Genomic DNA, 12450 nt, shown 5'->3' with positions numbered 1-12450 from the left:
AAGGCATGTAGATATTAAGATACTACAAACATTACCATATGATCTTCTGTAAAGCTGCTATTCAAATAAATCTGACTGTGGCATATAAATGGCAAATAGGACACCTTTTTTTAAAATTTATTTATACCCTATCTTCAGTAGTTTACGTTGCGAATACTAGAGATGGGCGATATCTTATCGTTTGCGATATACCGGGAAAAATTCTCCCCACGATAAGAATGAATCTTTCCGCGATAACAACGATAAAGTCTAGTTGTTGACATATTTCTGTGTGCGACAGTGTGGAGAGAAAAAAATGGTCTGAATAAATGTACTACAGTAGCATGTGTGCGATAAATTTTTGTATGTGTATGAGCCCGTTTACAAACCTGTTAACTTAATACATAGTCGAGTGTTTGAAATATTTTTTTTTTTTGTAACCAGACGTGGTTTCATATTACAGAATGATAGTATTATATACAGTGATAAAGGCGATGTCGATTAGCATTGCATTATAAATATACTTTCCTTACCTAAGATTGCTTGAAGAACACGGATAAACCATATATTTTGTGCAATCGTATGTTTATTGTCTTCAAGTTCGATCAGTTAAAATTTCTTTATCTCCCTTGTGCGTTTTATTCAGCAATAACGTTAACTGAATACCTTTGTCCATACTAGGGATTTCATAGAGCATCTTCAGTAGTATTACTTTTGCCATGGATATGTGGAGTTTCTGCGCAAGGGCGCCCTCCGCCTTCCTGTATTAAACAGTCAATACATTACTGAGGGCTCCAGAGTGCGACCATTTTTTCTGCCGGTGCGACTAAATTTTGTGTGCGCGTTTAATATGCGCTGCCATTTCTGTTGCATACGAGAAACATCAAACAAAAATGAAAGCATAACGAAACCGTGCTAACTCCTTTGAACTGTGCAGCGCTTATAGAGCGTAGAGCCTAGTTTATACTTGCCGCATCAGCAGGAGCGCGAAGGTGCGCACAGCAAAAATGAAGCAAATATTGAGGAAACGATGGATGGTTTTTTTTAATGCTAAAGTAAAGTAAAAGACTGCTTCTTAAACCAAAGGTGAACATGTTGGTATTCTTGTGGGGAAAAAATAAATAAAAAAACATGCAAGCACTATCACCGACAGCAAGTTTAGTTTTACTTTTCTTTTGTTTTCATTTTGAAAAGCTTGTTATCTTTGTCGTTTACCTCACTTTGCGCTACGGAGGCTCTCTTTTTTTATTTATTTGATTCCTCAGTGTCTGCTAAACGCTCTGTAATTTATCTGTCGGCTCTGTCGGTATAATACAGCATGTGGTGTATTCCATGCCTTGTATTATTAGTTTTTTTTAATAAATGTTTTGTAAGCTAGTTTGTCATTGTATCTTACTGTTTTATTGTTGCTGTGCTTTTTAATTAAGAATAACAATGAATCTTTCTTTTGTTTTAGTCTTAAAAAGTGAAAGGTGTGTAGATGTATGCAAGCAAAACAGGCAATTATCTTTTCTTGTAAAACATGACAAGATCGCGAATTCGAAGCCCGGCTTATAACACAGTAAAAGAGGTTTAAAAATTTAAATCACAAATAATACTGATGAAAAAGAACGGGTTGAATGTTAATCATTTTCGTTTTCATATAACTATAAACTATGATAAAAGTTTGTCAGCATGCACTGATTAATCCCAAAAAATAAAAATAAAAATATTGCGACCAAATCATGTGCTCGTGCGAACAGGATTCCCTGAATTATAGTCATTGATATCGTTGTTGCAATAAATACCAGAAATATCGTGATATATTTTTAAGCCCATATCGCCCATCCCTAGCGAATACTCACATAATAATCCTCCTGTTGAGAAACCAGTATTTTCTTTGATGCCGGTCGTAACCAATGGGCTCCTGGCGGATGTACGGCCGGCTCTTCTGGAACTCGGTCAGACAGTCTGTCACGCCGGGCACTTTGTGCGCCACACAGATCTCACACTGCCACTCGTCCTCGGGCACCTCCTCCAGAGGAGGCTTGACGCACTCCAGGTGATACACGGCCGAGCAGGTCTCGCAGCACAGCAGGTCGCCGAGCCGATGGCAAACCCGGCAGTGGTCGTCGTACTGGATGACGCCCTCAGACATGAGTTCCTCGCGGGCCAGGTTGGTGGTGAGGAACTGGTCCACCAGGAACTGCAAGACCTTGACTTTGCTCTCCAGTGGGCTAAACGGATAATCTTCACCCTCCAGGTCAGGGAGCACGTGGTGGTACTCGGGGTCACTTTCGCAGTATGCACGCACCACTTCTGGCCAGGTCATGCCGTCGATGAAGTAGAGCGTGGAGTTGACGCTGTCCTTGAGGTCCGCCGGACCAAAAGTGGTGTTGGAGGTGTCCTCCTCCCTTAAGATGGCCTTCAGCAAGCAGATGTGTGTCTCTGCCATCAGCGTGCATTGCTCCTGTCCGACCAGAGCAGCGCAGAAGTCCTCGAATCGGAACGGAGAAAGACGCAGGACAGTGCTGAAACTGCGAAGCACCTCGTAAATAGCTGAAGCATTGAGTAGCTGCTCGTTGGGAATGAGAAGGTCCTCGGAGGAACTGGGCAGTTTCAGAAGAGGAATCTCCTTCTGCTCCAGAATAGGAGAAGGCGGTCGCCTTGGTCTCGGTCTTTTACGACCTACTAAAACAGAAAGAAACAGAATCAGTTTTTTGATTGGACGGAAGAAAGTCAACGTTACATTTTCATGAAGGAAAATAAAGCCTCAATGCAATTTGCAATTTTAGTAATGACTCTAATGTTGTTATGGTGTGTCTGTTTATAAGATTTGATTACAGATTTAGCATCGAATAAAATAATACATGCATAAAATGTTCAGTTTCAGAAAAACACATTATTGATTCAGACAACCTGTGTGTGCAGTTAGACATGAATGATCAGGCATCTGCTTAAAAACTTAGCAATTAAGAAATAAGATAACGAGGAACATGGTCGTGTACGCGGTATTAAAACAGCTAATATTTGTGATTCCCAAAGGAAAAAGAAGATTGTTGCATTACGTTTGTCTGCATAGAACAGTTTTAAACAGACTCAAATGAATTGAGTGTCTAATGAACATGTGCAGGATATCAGCCTGTGATCTTTCAATAAAACAATGAAAGCAACAACACACTTGCATCTGTAAATGGTAAAAAAAAAAAAAAAAAAAAAAATATATATATATTGTAATGACTGAAAAAATATTGTAATATGCACACACCACTGTTTAAAAATCTGGGGTGAGTTTTTGTCTTTGTAAAGAAATGATTAAATTAAACTTTTATTGAGCATGGTCACATTAAACTGATCAAAAATGACAATCAGACATTTAGAATGTTGCAAAATATACACATTTCAAATAAATGCTGCTCTTTTGAACTTCATCAAAGAACCCTGAAAAAAAGTTTCCGTTTCCTCAAAAAATATTCTCAATTGGTGTGCAAGGAAACGTTTCTCGTTACCATCGATGCTGAAAACACTTGCACTGCTTAATATTTTCTTATTAATTTAAACCGTTTTCAATGCTGATAGCAATAAATGTTTTATAAGCAGCAAATCAGAATGATTTCTGAGGATCATGTGGCACTGGAGACTGGAGTATTGATGCTGAAAACACATCAATGGAGTAAATTACATTTTAAGACACATTACAATGGAAAACAGTGTCACTGTCACTCAAAAAAACATCTCAGCCCTAATTATCTCCCATAGGGCGGGTAATTAATCATGACAGCACCAAAAACTGCATCATAAAGTGGCACTATGACGTCACGAGCGAGCACCACACAGTCGCGGGACGAAATTAAGCGTCCTCCCCGCGTCAGGTGCGACGGCGCTGGCGCTGGATTTCAAAACAACCGGCCGCATGCTGCCCTGTCATTAGCCGCACTCCAGCTTTGGCTGCTTGCTCCACAACACCAGTCAGACTGCCACACACTCATGCAAATGAGGGTGGATAGTAAGTAAGACACTCCAACAGAAGACTCGGCGGTGCTTTAATGAAAGTTTACGGGATATGCTGATCATTTTAATAATAAATTATCTTATCAGCTCGAAATCAATTAGCAAGTTGATGGGCTAACTAACTTTTGTTGTGCTCATGTGTGAGATTAAAAAGTGTCCCTTTCACAGTCTAACCTCAATAAAAGTGCAATCGTACAACAAAAACGCGTGATTTAGCGATGTTTATATTTTAAACACAATCCAGAGTGTGTGTGGATTTAATACGCTAACAGGCTAACGTTAGCAAATACACAATTGAACGGTAAACCGAACTTTTTGTCGATATTCAGAACGGCTTTGTTTTCGTACAATAGGAAGATGCGACTTTTAGGTTCAGTGCTTAATTATAAAGCTGCTTTTACGCTAAAAACACCCCGCAGCTGCAATTTCATCACAATAAACGACCGCCGCGCTCAAGCTAACTGCTAACCCCGCGGCCTTTGCCAGCACGGAGGAGCACCAGGATCCATTTTGAGCGTTTAGCGCAACAAAAGAGCGATCGTTTGAGTCGGACCCCGCGCTCATCGTGATTCACGGATCGGTCGGTCGCGAGCTCGCCGAGGCGTCCCGTACCTGCGTTGCTGCCGTGGCTGCTCTCCGTGCAGAAACTGGCATCGTCTTCCTCCAAATAATCCAGCTCCTCCAGGTAGTCGGACTCGTCGTTGGCCTCCTCCTCTTCTTCTTCCTCCTCTTCGTCCGTCAGAGGCTCCTCTATGTACTCTTCCTCGTCCGATCTCAGGCTGACCGCGTCTTCATCCTCCTCCTCGTCGCTCTCGTGGTCGTCGTAAACCACCCCGCTCGCGGTGCTCCGCCGCCCCCTGCCTCTGGCCGTCCCCCTGCCTCTTCCTCTGCCCCTCGACGCCGCGGATCGCACTTTCCTCCGGCCGCGTGTTGAAGGATGATGGCTCCCTCGTTTAGGGGTGACATAATCCTCATCGGAGGTCCCTTTCGGCTTCGCCCTCAAGCCCCGGCGGGGTCTCAGACCGCGCACCGGCCCCGCTGTGGGCTCCTGCGTTAGCTGGGCTTTGGGCGGCCTGCCTCGTCTCCCCCTCATTATGGATAAAAACCTATTCTCCTCAGTTTCGCGTTTTGCCTGCACTTTACACGCACCGAACCCGGAATTTCGGGCACCACCGCAAAGTTGATCCCGCGCGGGTGAGGATGCACTAGTCCCGCGGAGCCCCGGTCTCGGTTAACGCGAGTAAGCTCAAGACGAAGGGCCGGCGCGCCGCTCGAGCTCGCTCGCAGCCGCCATGTTCTTTCCTCCTCTCTGTCCGCCGACAACAGACAGCAGGCCTGTGCGGGAGTCACGTGACCCGCGCTCCGACTCGCCGCGCCGCTCAGCGCGATGTTTGTTGCGTTGCGCGTTTGTCAACACGCTTCCTGAGTGCCTGCTCCTGTCTTTAGGCTCTTGGGCGCGTGAAAATGCGCTTCTGGGTGTAGACGGCTCGGGTTTAGTCTTGTTTCGGAGCAGCGACTCTTGTCATCTGTTCTCCATTTTCCTCGGCGTGTTAACTTCATTGAGATGGAGGCTTGACAGAAACCGATAGATTTAAGTCACACAGCGAATGAAAACAAGCATGTAGTCGTTTATTGGTATTACAGAACATGCATTTTTCCATAAACGATGCAGTTTGTGTGTGCGCATGAAGAAAGTAACCTATTTTGATATCTTCTTTCTGTCTGTCTTTTTATTATTTCTGTTTATTTTCTTTTTTTTCTTTGTTTATTCTATCTTTCTTTCTTTCTTTGATATTGGTTTCATATGTTTAAATAAAGCTTTTTTTCAGTAATAAAAAGTAGCCTACTGAAAAAAACTACCCTTGCACCTTGAAGCCAACATTTCTTGTATGCAACACTTTCCAACAATAAAAGTTTTCAAACATATTTTCAGGTTTTAAAAAGCAATAATAAAGTGTGTGTTTGTGTATGTTTATTATTTGTTTTTAAAACAACTGACACAGTTTTATGATTTTCTTCAGGGTCAGCTGCAAATCTTACTTTGATTTGCCAGATAAAAGTTTTTCAACATATTTGAAAGCAAAATTGTTTCACTTATGTTTTCTTTTTTTAATGTAATACAAGATTAGGCTTATGCCAACACAGTTTGTTTTTTTCAAGAGTGCCAGCCGTCAGTCTTTTTGGAGGTCTCAAAAGTCATATCAAACTAAATAATAAAAATACATTTATCTGATGTTTTTGTTTACTGTAAACAAACAACACTGTGAAACATCAACACTTCAGTTCCACTGAACTTCATTTTTATGCTCTTACCTCTTTCACAGTTATCATTTTACCCAACATAAAAGCCTGGGGCACCTCATATAGTCATTTACTCTTCAAAAAGCATTCATTTTTTCGTATTTACAGTATATATGCATGCAGGCCGAGCCACCGGCTTGTTTATATAAAAGTGATCAAGAAAGTGGCCTTGTCAGAATCCCAAAATATCAAGATCAAAATACAGGAAAAAAGGAAATCCAACATACAAAACACACAGATCTCGAAGCAGCAGCACTGCACAGACATGAAGCTGTTCACAACAATCTGAACAGAGACCAGTGCTGATCAATACTGGAGTGACAGTGACCTCTGGTGGCTAGCTTGGGATTGTCAGGAGTGGAAAAATATGTATGTAGTAAAATCAACTACATGATGTCTGAAGCTTCATACAGTGAGTGAGCGGTGTGTGTAGATCTGAATCTAACATGCGAACTTGAGCTACAATCGTTCTCAATCTTAAAGCCGGATATGACAGAACAAGCGCGCGCCGCGCTGCGCTCGAGCTTCTTTGTGTGTAGTGAGAAGCAACTATTCTTCTGAACAGTGCTAATGAAAGTCGCTACGATAAAAACAATCGTCTCGCGCCAGTATTTTCATACAAATTTCTCCCCCAAGGAGTATGAGTCTCAGGTAGTCGTGGCCGAGTGGTTAAGGCGATGGACTAGAAATCCATTGGGGTCTCCCCGCGCAGGTTCGAATCCTGCCGACTACGAAATTTATTCGTTTTTGCTTTAACAGTTTCACTACATTAAACGTCAAAGAGTGGACGATATCAGACGTCCAAAACACTTCTATTAAACACACATAAAAATGAATCTCATTCATAAATATCATATTTAATATTAATTGAAAAAGTACGTTATGTAGGCCGATAAATACAGGTTAAAATATATCCTTTTTCAGCAGTAATAAGGTCCTTAAAATTACTCATTGCTTGCTTGCACAGTATAACTGCGCATTTAAGAACAACAGATTTGACTTTTTGTAGCTGTTAGGAAAAAAAAAAAGAAAAAAAATTCAACTGCCAGCAGGTGGTGCCTTCCTATCATTTTACTACGTTAAATCCGTGGAACTCGATCTTAAAATCATGGTTCACATCTCTTATTTTGGGTTTCAATGTTTATATCTGAATTTATATCAGCAAACTGTCCAAATAGTCATCATTTAATCGACCTCATGTCATTCCAAACCTGCATTTCTTTCTTTCTTTCTTTCTTCTGCGGAATATAAAGATGTTAGTCAGAGCACCAAACTTTCAGAGCATCTTTTTGTCTTTATAATAAAAAACTGAAACAACACGAAGGTGACTTAAATTGCTTATTTTTTCTTTTGTATAAATCTTTTTTTTTTTTTTATCCATCCAACCATCATCCAGCCGTTTTGGAAGGAAAGAGATGTGGCAAAACAAAAGGAACAGCATGTAAGATAAATGTGTATGATACGGAAAGTTAATGTTCCAGAGACCAGTGTTTGCATTTTGGAACACATTTGCATAGGGTGCGGATGAAAAACCAACAGGGTTTTCTTTGTCTCACCCCATTACATCACACAATTCGGAAACTGCCTTTGAACACTTTGCCTTCCAAGATACTGGATCACCTGCTGTGACCCTAACATGTGTGTGTCCTGCACACGGAGCCCGTGCTATCAGGAGGAAGGAGACAGGTGACTCCATCGCTGGCGTGCAGTAGGACATCTGTTTGGTAGTCATTATGTAATATATCTGGACAGGTTCAGACTGAGGTGTGAAATTTTAAGACCATGCAGCCAAGAAAAGCGTGGGAGAAATTGTGTGCTTAATAGTTATTTACATGACCTGTAAAAAGTTTGGGGTCATTAAGATGAAATTAATACATTTATTCAGGAATGACACATTAAATAGACCAAAAGTGACAGTAAAGACAATGTTACAAAAGATTTCTAATTCTAATAAATGCTGTTCTTTAAACATTGATAATAATAATAATAATAAGTGTTTCTTGAGCAGTAATGATTTCTCAGAATCAGAATTGGCTTTATTTGCCAAGGAATTTGTGTTTTGTTTTTTGTTTATTTTTATTTTTTGTTTATGTGACACTGAAGACTGGAGTAATGATGCTGAAAATTCATCTTTACATCACAGGAATAAATGACAGTTCAAAGAACATTAAGATAGAAAATTGTTATTTGAAATTGCAATAACATTTCATAATATTACTGTTTTTACTGTATTTTTGATCAAATAAATGCAGGCTTTGTGAGCACGAGACTACTTTCAAAAACATCCCCACACTTTTGAATGGTAGTGTAGGTTTTTCATTGTAAAGAACTGTTTGAATTCCTTTTTTTTTTTTTTTAAGGACTCTTTCTCTTCAGTCCAAATGTCATGCTTATTTTTAAAGGCAAACTGTGAACTTTAAATTAGTTTGGCTTTACTGGGTCATATTGTCCTGTTCGACTCTAACACAGATTTATTGCAATTGAATGTCAACGTTTAGCCTGAAACTTCATGTCATCCTCCGCATGTGTGATTTAAAATGCTTTAACTATCACCATGTTTCTCAAATACTCGGAAAACTGATTAGGCTGTAGAACTTTAATTGGTCATGTTGGATCTTCAGTTGAAGTGTAGTTTTATTCGATTTGGTGACTTTCGGACATATAAATGGCCAACAAAGCGGGACATCCCAGAAGTTTAATCAATACATAGAATGGTAGTTCACTTTTGAGCCTTAATCACTATTCTCAGAAGAGTTCAGCTCAAGAACACCACAAATCTTCCCCAATCTACCAATGTATATTCTGAGAAGCAATATTAGTTGCTATACGAGCTTAGTTTAACATACACATCCACTACAATGATATTAAAGCTCACTGACATCACGTAAAATCACAAAGGCTGCAGGTTAAAAGGCTGTTGGCGGCAAAGTTCACTGGCTTAACCGTTTTACAAATCTAATAGCAGTGCAGATAACTTCCTTTAACCAACCAACCGATAGCCAGCGGGCTGCGACAGCACCATATAGATAGTGTGAATCACAGATGCCCTGTATTTCACCCTCAGCAGGAAGTGGGGGGGTTCGGCGAAGTGTCTAAGTATGCAATTATCCAGCCACGATGAAATAACCTTTCATAATGGCCAAGAGCTGCAGAAGTGCTGCAGTGAACAGGTCTTCATAAGTTCAAGTGCTTCTGAACATGATGGGGACTGTCTGATGGGTTCACTGTGCACTGGATAATCCCTTCATATTCCCACACTCCTGCTTCACAGCAACTATTTGTAATTTTGTATATTTTTTTGTGACTTTGGACGTGAGAGGAATTCACTGTCGTAATTACAGCTGTACATGTGCATTTGTTGCTGCTGTAAAGCAAGCCGCCATTTCGCGGAATTTCGTACCCACTCACCAAACCTACATACTTCCAGATCAGATGTTTTTGGGGAGTGTGGAAAAGAAACAGAAGCCATTTGCCTTATTAGAAATTAGTGTACCATTAGAATGATTTTGAAACTTGTATTTAAAGGTATGTATACATACACACAAATTTAAATTTACTTGAAGCATCTAGATACCTGCATCTGCTATAAACAATGTTTTATAGGCTTAGCTACTTAAAGTAACAAGGATGTAGATATGCAAGAAAAAAAAAAGTATATATACAGTCATGGCCAAAAATATCAGCACTCTTGGTAAATATGACCAAAGAAGGCTGTGAAAGTTAATCTGCATTGTTTATCCTTTTGATCTTTTATTTAAAAATTCACAAAAATCTAACATTTCATTGGATAATAAGAATTTAAAATGGGGGGAAATATCATTATGAAATAAATGTTTTTCTCAAATACACGTTGGACACAATTATTGGCACCCCTAGAAATTCTTATGAGTAAAATATCTCTGAAGTATATTCCCATTCATATTCACAATTTTGAGCACTCCAGGGTGATTATGAACATGAAATTATCCAGCCACGGCTTCCTGTTTCACAGAAATATAAATAGGAGGGAAAACAAAGCCCAAATTCCCTTAATCTTCCATCACAATGAGAAAAACCAAAAGAATATATTTCTGATGTGCAGTAAAAGATAACTGAGCTTCACAAATTAGTGAAGTGGCTTTAAGAAAAGAGCTAGAGCAGTGAAAATTCCCATTTCCACCATCAGGGCAATAATTAAGAATTTCCAATCAACATAAAATGTTAAGAAACTGCCTGGAAGAGGACGTGTGTCTATATCGTCCTAATGCACGGTGAGAAGGAGAGTTTGAGTGGCTAAAGACTCCAAGGAACACAGCTGGAGAATTGCAGAAAATAGTTGAGTCTCGGGGTCAGAAAACCTTTAAAAAAAAAAAGTCAACCAGCACCTACATCACCACATGTTGTTTGGGAGGGTTTCAAGAAAAATTCTCCTCGCTCATCCAAAAACAAACTCCAGCATATTCAGTTCAAATGGGACTGGCTTCTATGGTCAGAGGAAACTAAAAAATTATCTTTTTAGCAGCAAACACTCAAGATGGGTTTGGTGAACACAGGGATAAAAAGTAGCCCATGTGTACAATGAAATATACTGCTGTATTTTTGATGTTGTGGGCCTATATTTCTGCTGGAGGTCCTGGACATCTTGTTTAGACACATGGCATCATGGATTCTATCAAATACCAACAGATAAAAAATCAATAAGTGACTGACTCTGTTAGAAATCTTATAATGGGCCATGTTTGGATCTTCCAACTGTACAATAATCCAAACACAAACCTCAAAAACACAAAAATGGGTCACTGAGCACAAAACCAAGCTTCTGCTGGCCATTCCAGTCCTCTGACCTGAACCCTGTAGAAAATGAGTGAACTGAAGAGAAGCACCACCAACATGGAGCTGGGAATCTAAAGGGTCTGGAGTGATTCTGGATGAAGGAATGGTCTCTGATCTCTTGTCAGGTGTTCTCTAACCTCATCAGGCATTATAGGAGAACATTTAGAGCTGTTAAACTGGCAAATGGAGGTTTCAAAAAGTATTGAATAAAAGGGTGCCGTTAATTGGGGCCAATGTGTATTAGAGAAAAACACCACCACCCCCCATTTTAAATTCTTATTATCCAATGAAAGGTTAGATTTTTGTGAATTTAAATAAAAGATCAAAATATATACCAATAGACACCATATACAGGTGCATCTCAATAAATTAGAATGTCGTGGAAAAGTTAATTTATTTCAGAAATTCAACTCAAATTGTGAAACTCGTGTATTAAATGAATTCAATGCACACAAACTGAAGTAGTTTAAGTCTTTGGTTCTTTTAATTGTGATGATTTTGGCTCACATTTAACAAAAACCCACCAATTCACTCAAATCTCAACAAATTAGAATACTTCATAAGACCAATAAAAAAACATTTTTAGTGAATTGTTGGCCTTCTGGAAAGTATCTTCATTTACTGTATATGTACTCAATACTTGGTAGGGGCTCCTTTTGCTTTAATTACTGCCTCAATTCGGTGTGGCATGGAGGTGATCAGTTTGTGGCACTGTTGAGGTGGTATGGAAGCCCAGGATTCTTTGACAGTGGCCTTCAGCTCATCTGCATTTTTTGGTCTCTGGTTTCTCATCTTCCTCTTGACAATACCCCATAGATTCTCTATGGAGTTCAGGTCTGGTGAGTTTGCTGGCCAGTCAAGCACACCAACACCATGGTCATTTAATCAACTTTTGGTGCTTTTGGCAGTGTGGGCAGGTGCCAAATCCTGCTGGAAAATGAAATCAGCATCTTTAAAAAGCTGGTCAGCAGAAGGAAGCATGAAGTGCTCCAAAATTTCTTGGTAAACGGGTGCAGTGACTGGTTTTCAAAAAACACAATGGACCAACACCAGCAGATAACATTGCACCCCAAATCATCACAGACTGTGGAAACTTAACACTGGACTTCAAGCAACTTGGGCTATGAGCTTCTCCACCCTTCCTCCAGACTCTAGGACCTTGGTTTCCAAATGAAATACAAAACTTGCTCTCATCTGAAAAGAGGACTTTGGACCACTGGGCAACAGTCCAGTTCTTCTTCTCCTGAGCCCAGGTAAGACGCCTCTGATGTTGTCTGTGGTTCAGGAGTGGCTTAACAAGAGGAATACGACAACTGTAGCCAAATTCCTCGACACGTCTGTGTGTGGTGGCTCTTGATGCCTTGACCC

At 40.1% G+C, this 12450-nt stretch overlaps 1 protein-coding gene and 1 non-coding gene across 13 annotated transcripts in view; one reads left to right on the top strand and one right to left on the bottom strand.

The window, feature by feature from the left end:
• The window catches only part of bptf (bromodomain PHD finger transcription factor), a 39405-nt gene extending 33819 nt beyond the window's left edge, over positions 1-5586 (bottom strand). For 3 of the 12 annotated variants that reach the window (XM_058768990.1, XM_058768989.1, XM_058768994.1), the window contains exons 1-2: positions 4582-5583; positions 1824-2649 (exon numbers count right to left, since the gene is read on the bottom strand). In XM_058768990.1, coding sequence (XP_058624973.1) covers positions 1824-2649; positions 4582-5062 — 1307 coding nt within the window. In that variant the 5' untranslated portion in view covers positions 5063-5583. Of the gene's footprint in view, positions 1-1823; positions 2650-4581 lie in introns of all 12 variants that reach the window. The other 9 variants (XM_058768986.1, XM_058768991.1, XM_058768996.1 and 6 more) reach the window with 7 other exon arrangements.
• A 1335-nt stretch (positions 5587-6921) lies between these two features.
• Positions 6922-7003, top strand: trnas-aga (transfer RNA serine (anticodon AGA)). The gene has a single exon. It is a non-coding gene; the product is annotated as a tRNA-Ser (tRNA).
• Positions 7004-12450: the final 5447 nt, after the last annotated feature.

Source organism: Onychostoma macrolepis, chromosome 03, assembly GCF_012432095.1.
Source record: "Onychostoma macrolepis isolate SWU-2019 chromosome 03, ASM1243209v1, whole genome shotgun sequence".
Taxonomy (NCBI): Eukaryota; Metazoa; Chordata; class Actinopteri; order Cypriniformes; family Cyprinidae; genus Onychostoma; species Onychostoma macrolepis.
This window is presented reverse-complemented; position numbering and strand designations above follow the sequence as displayed.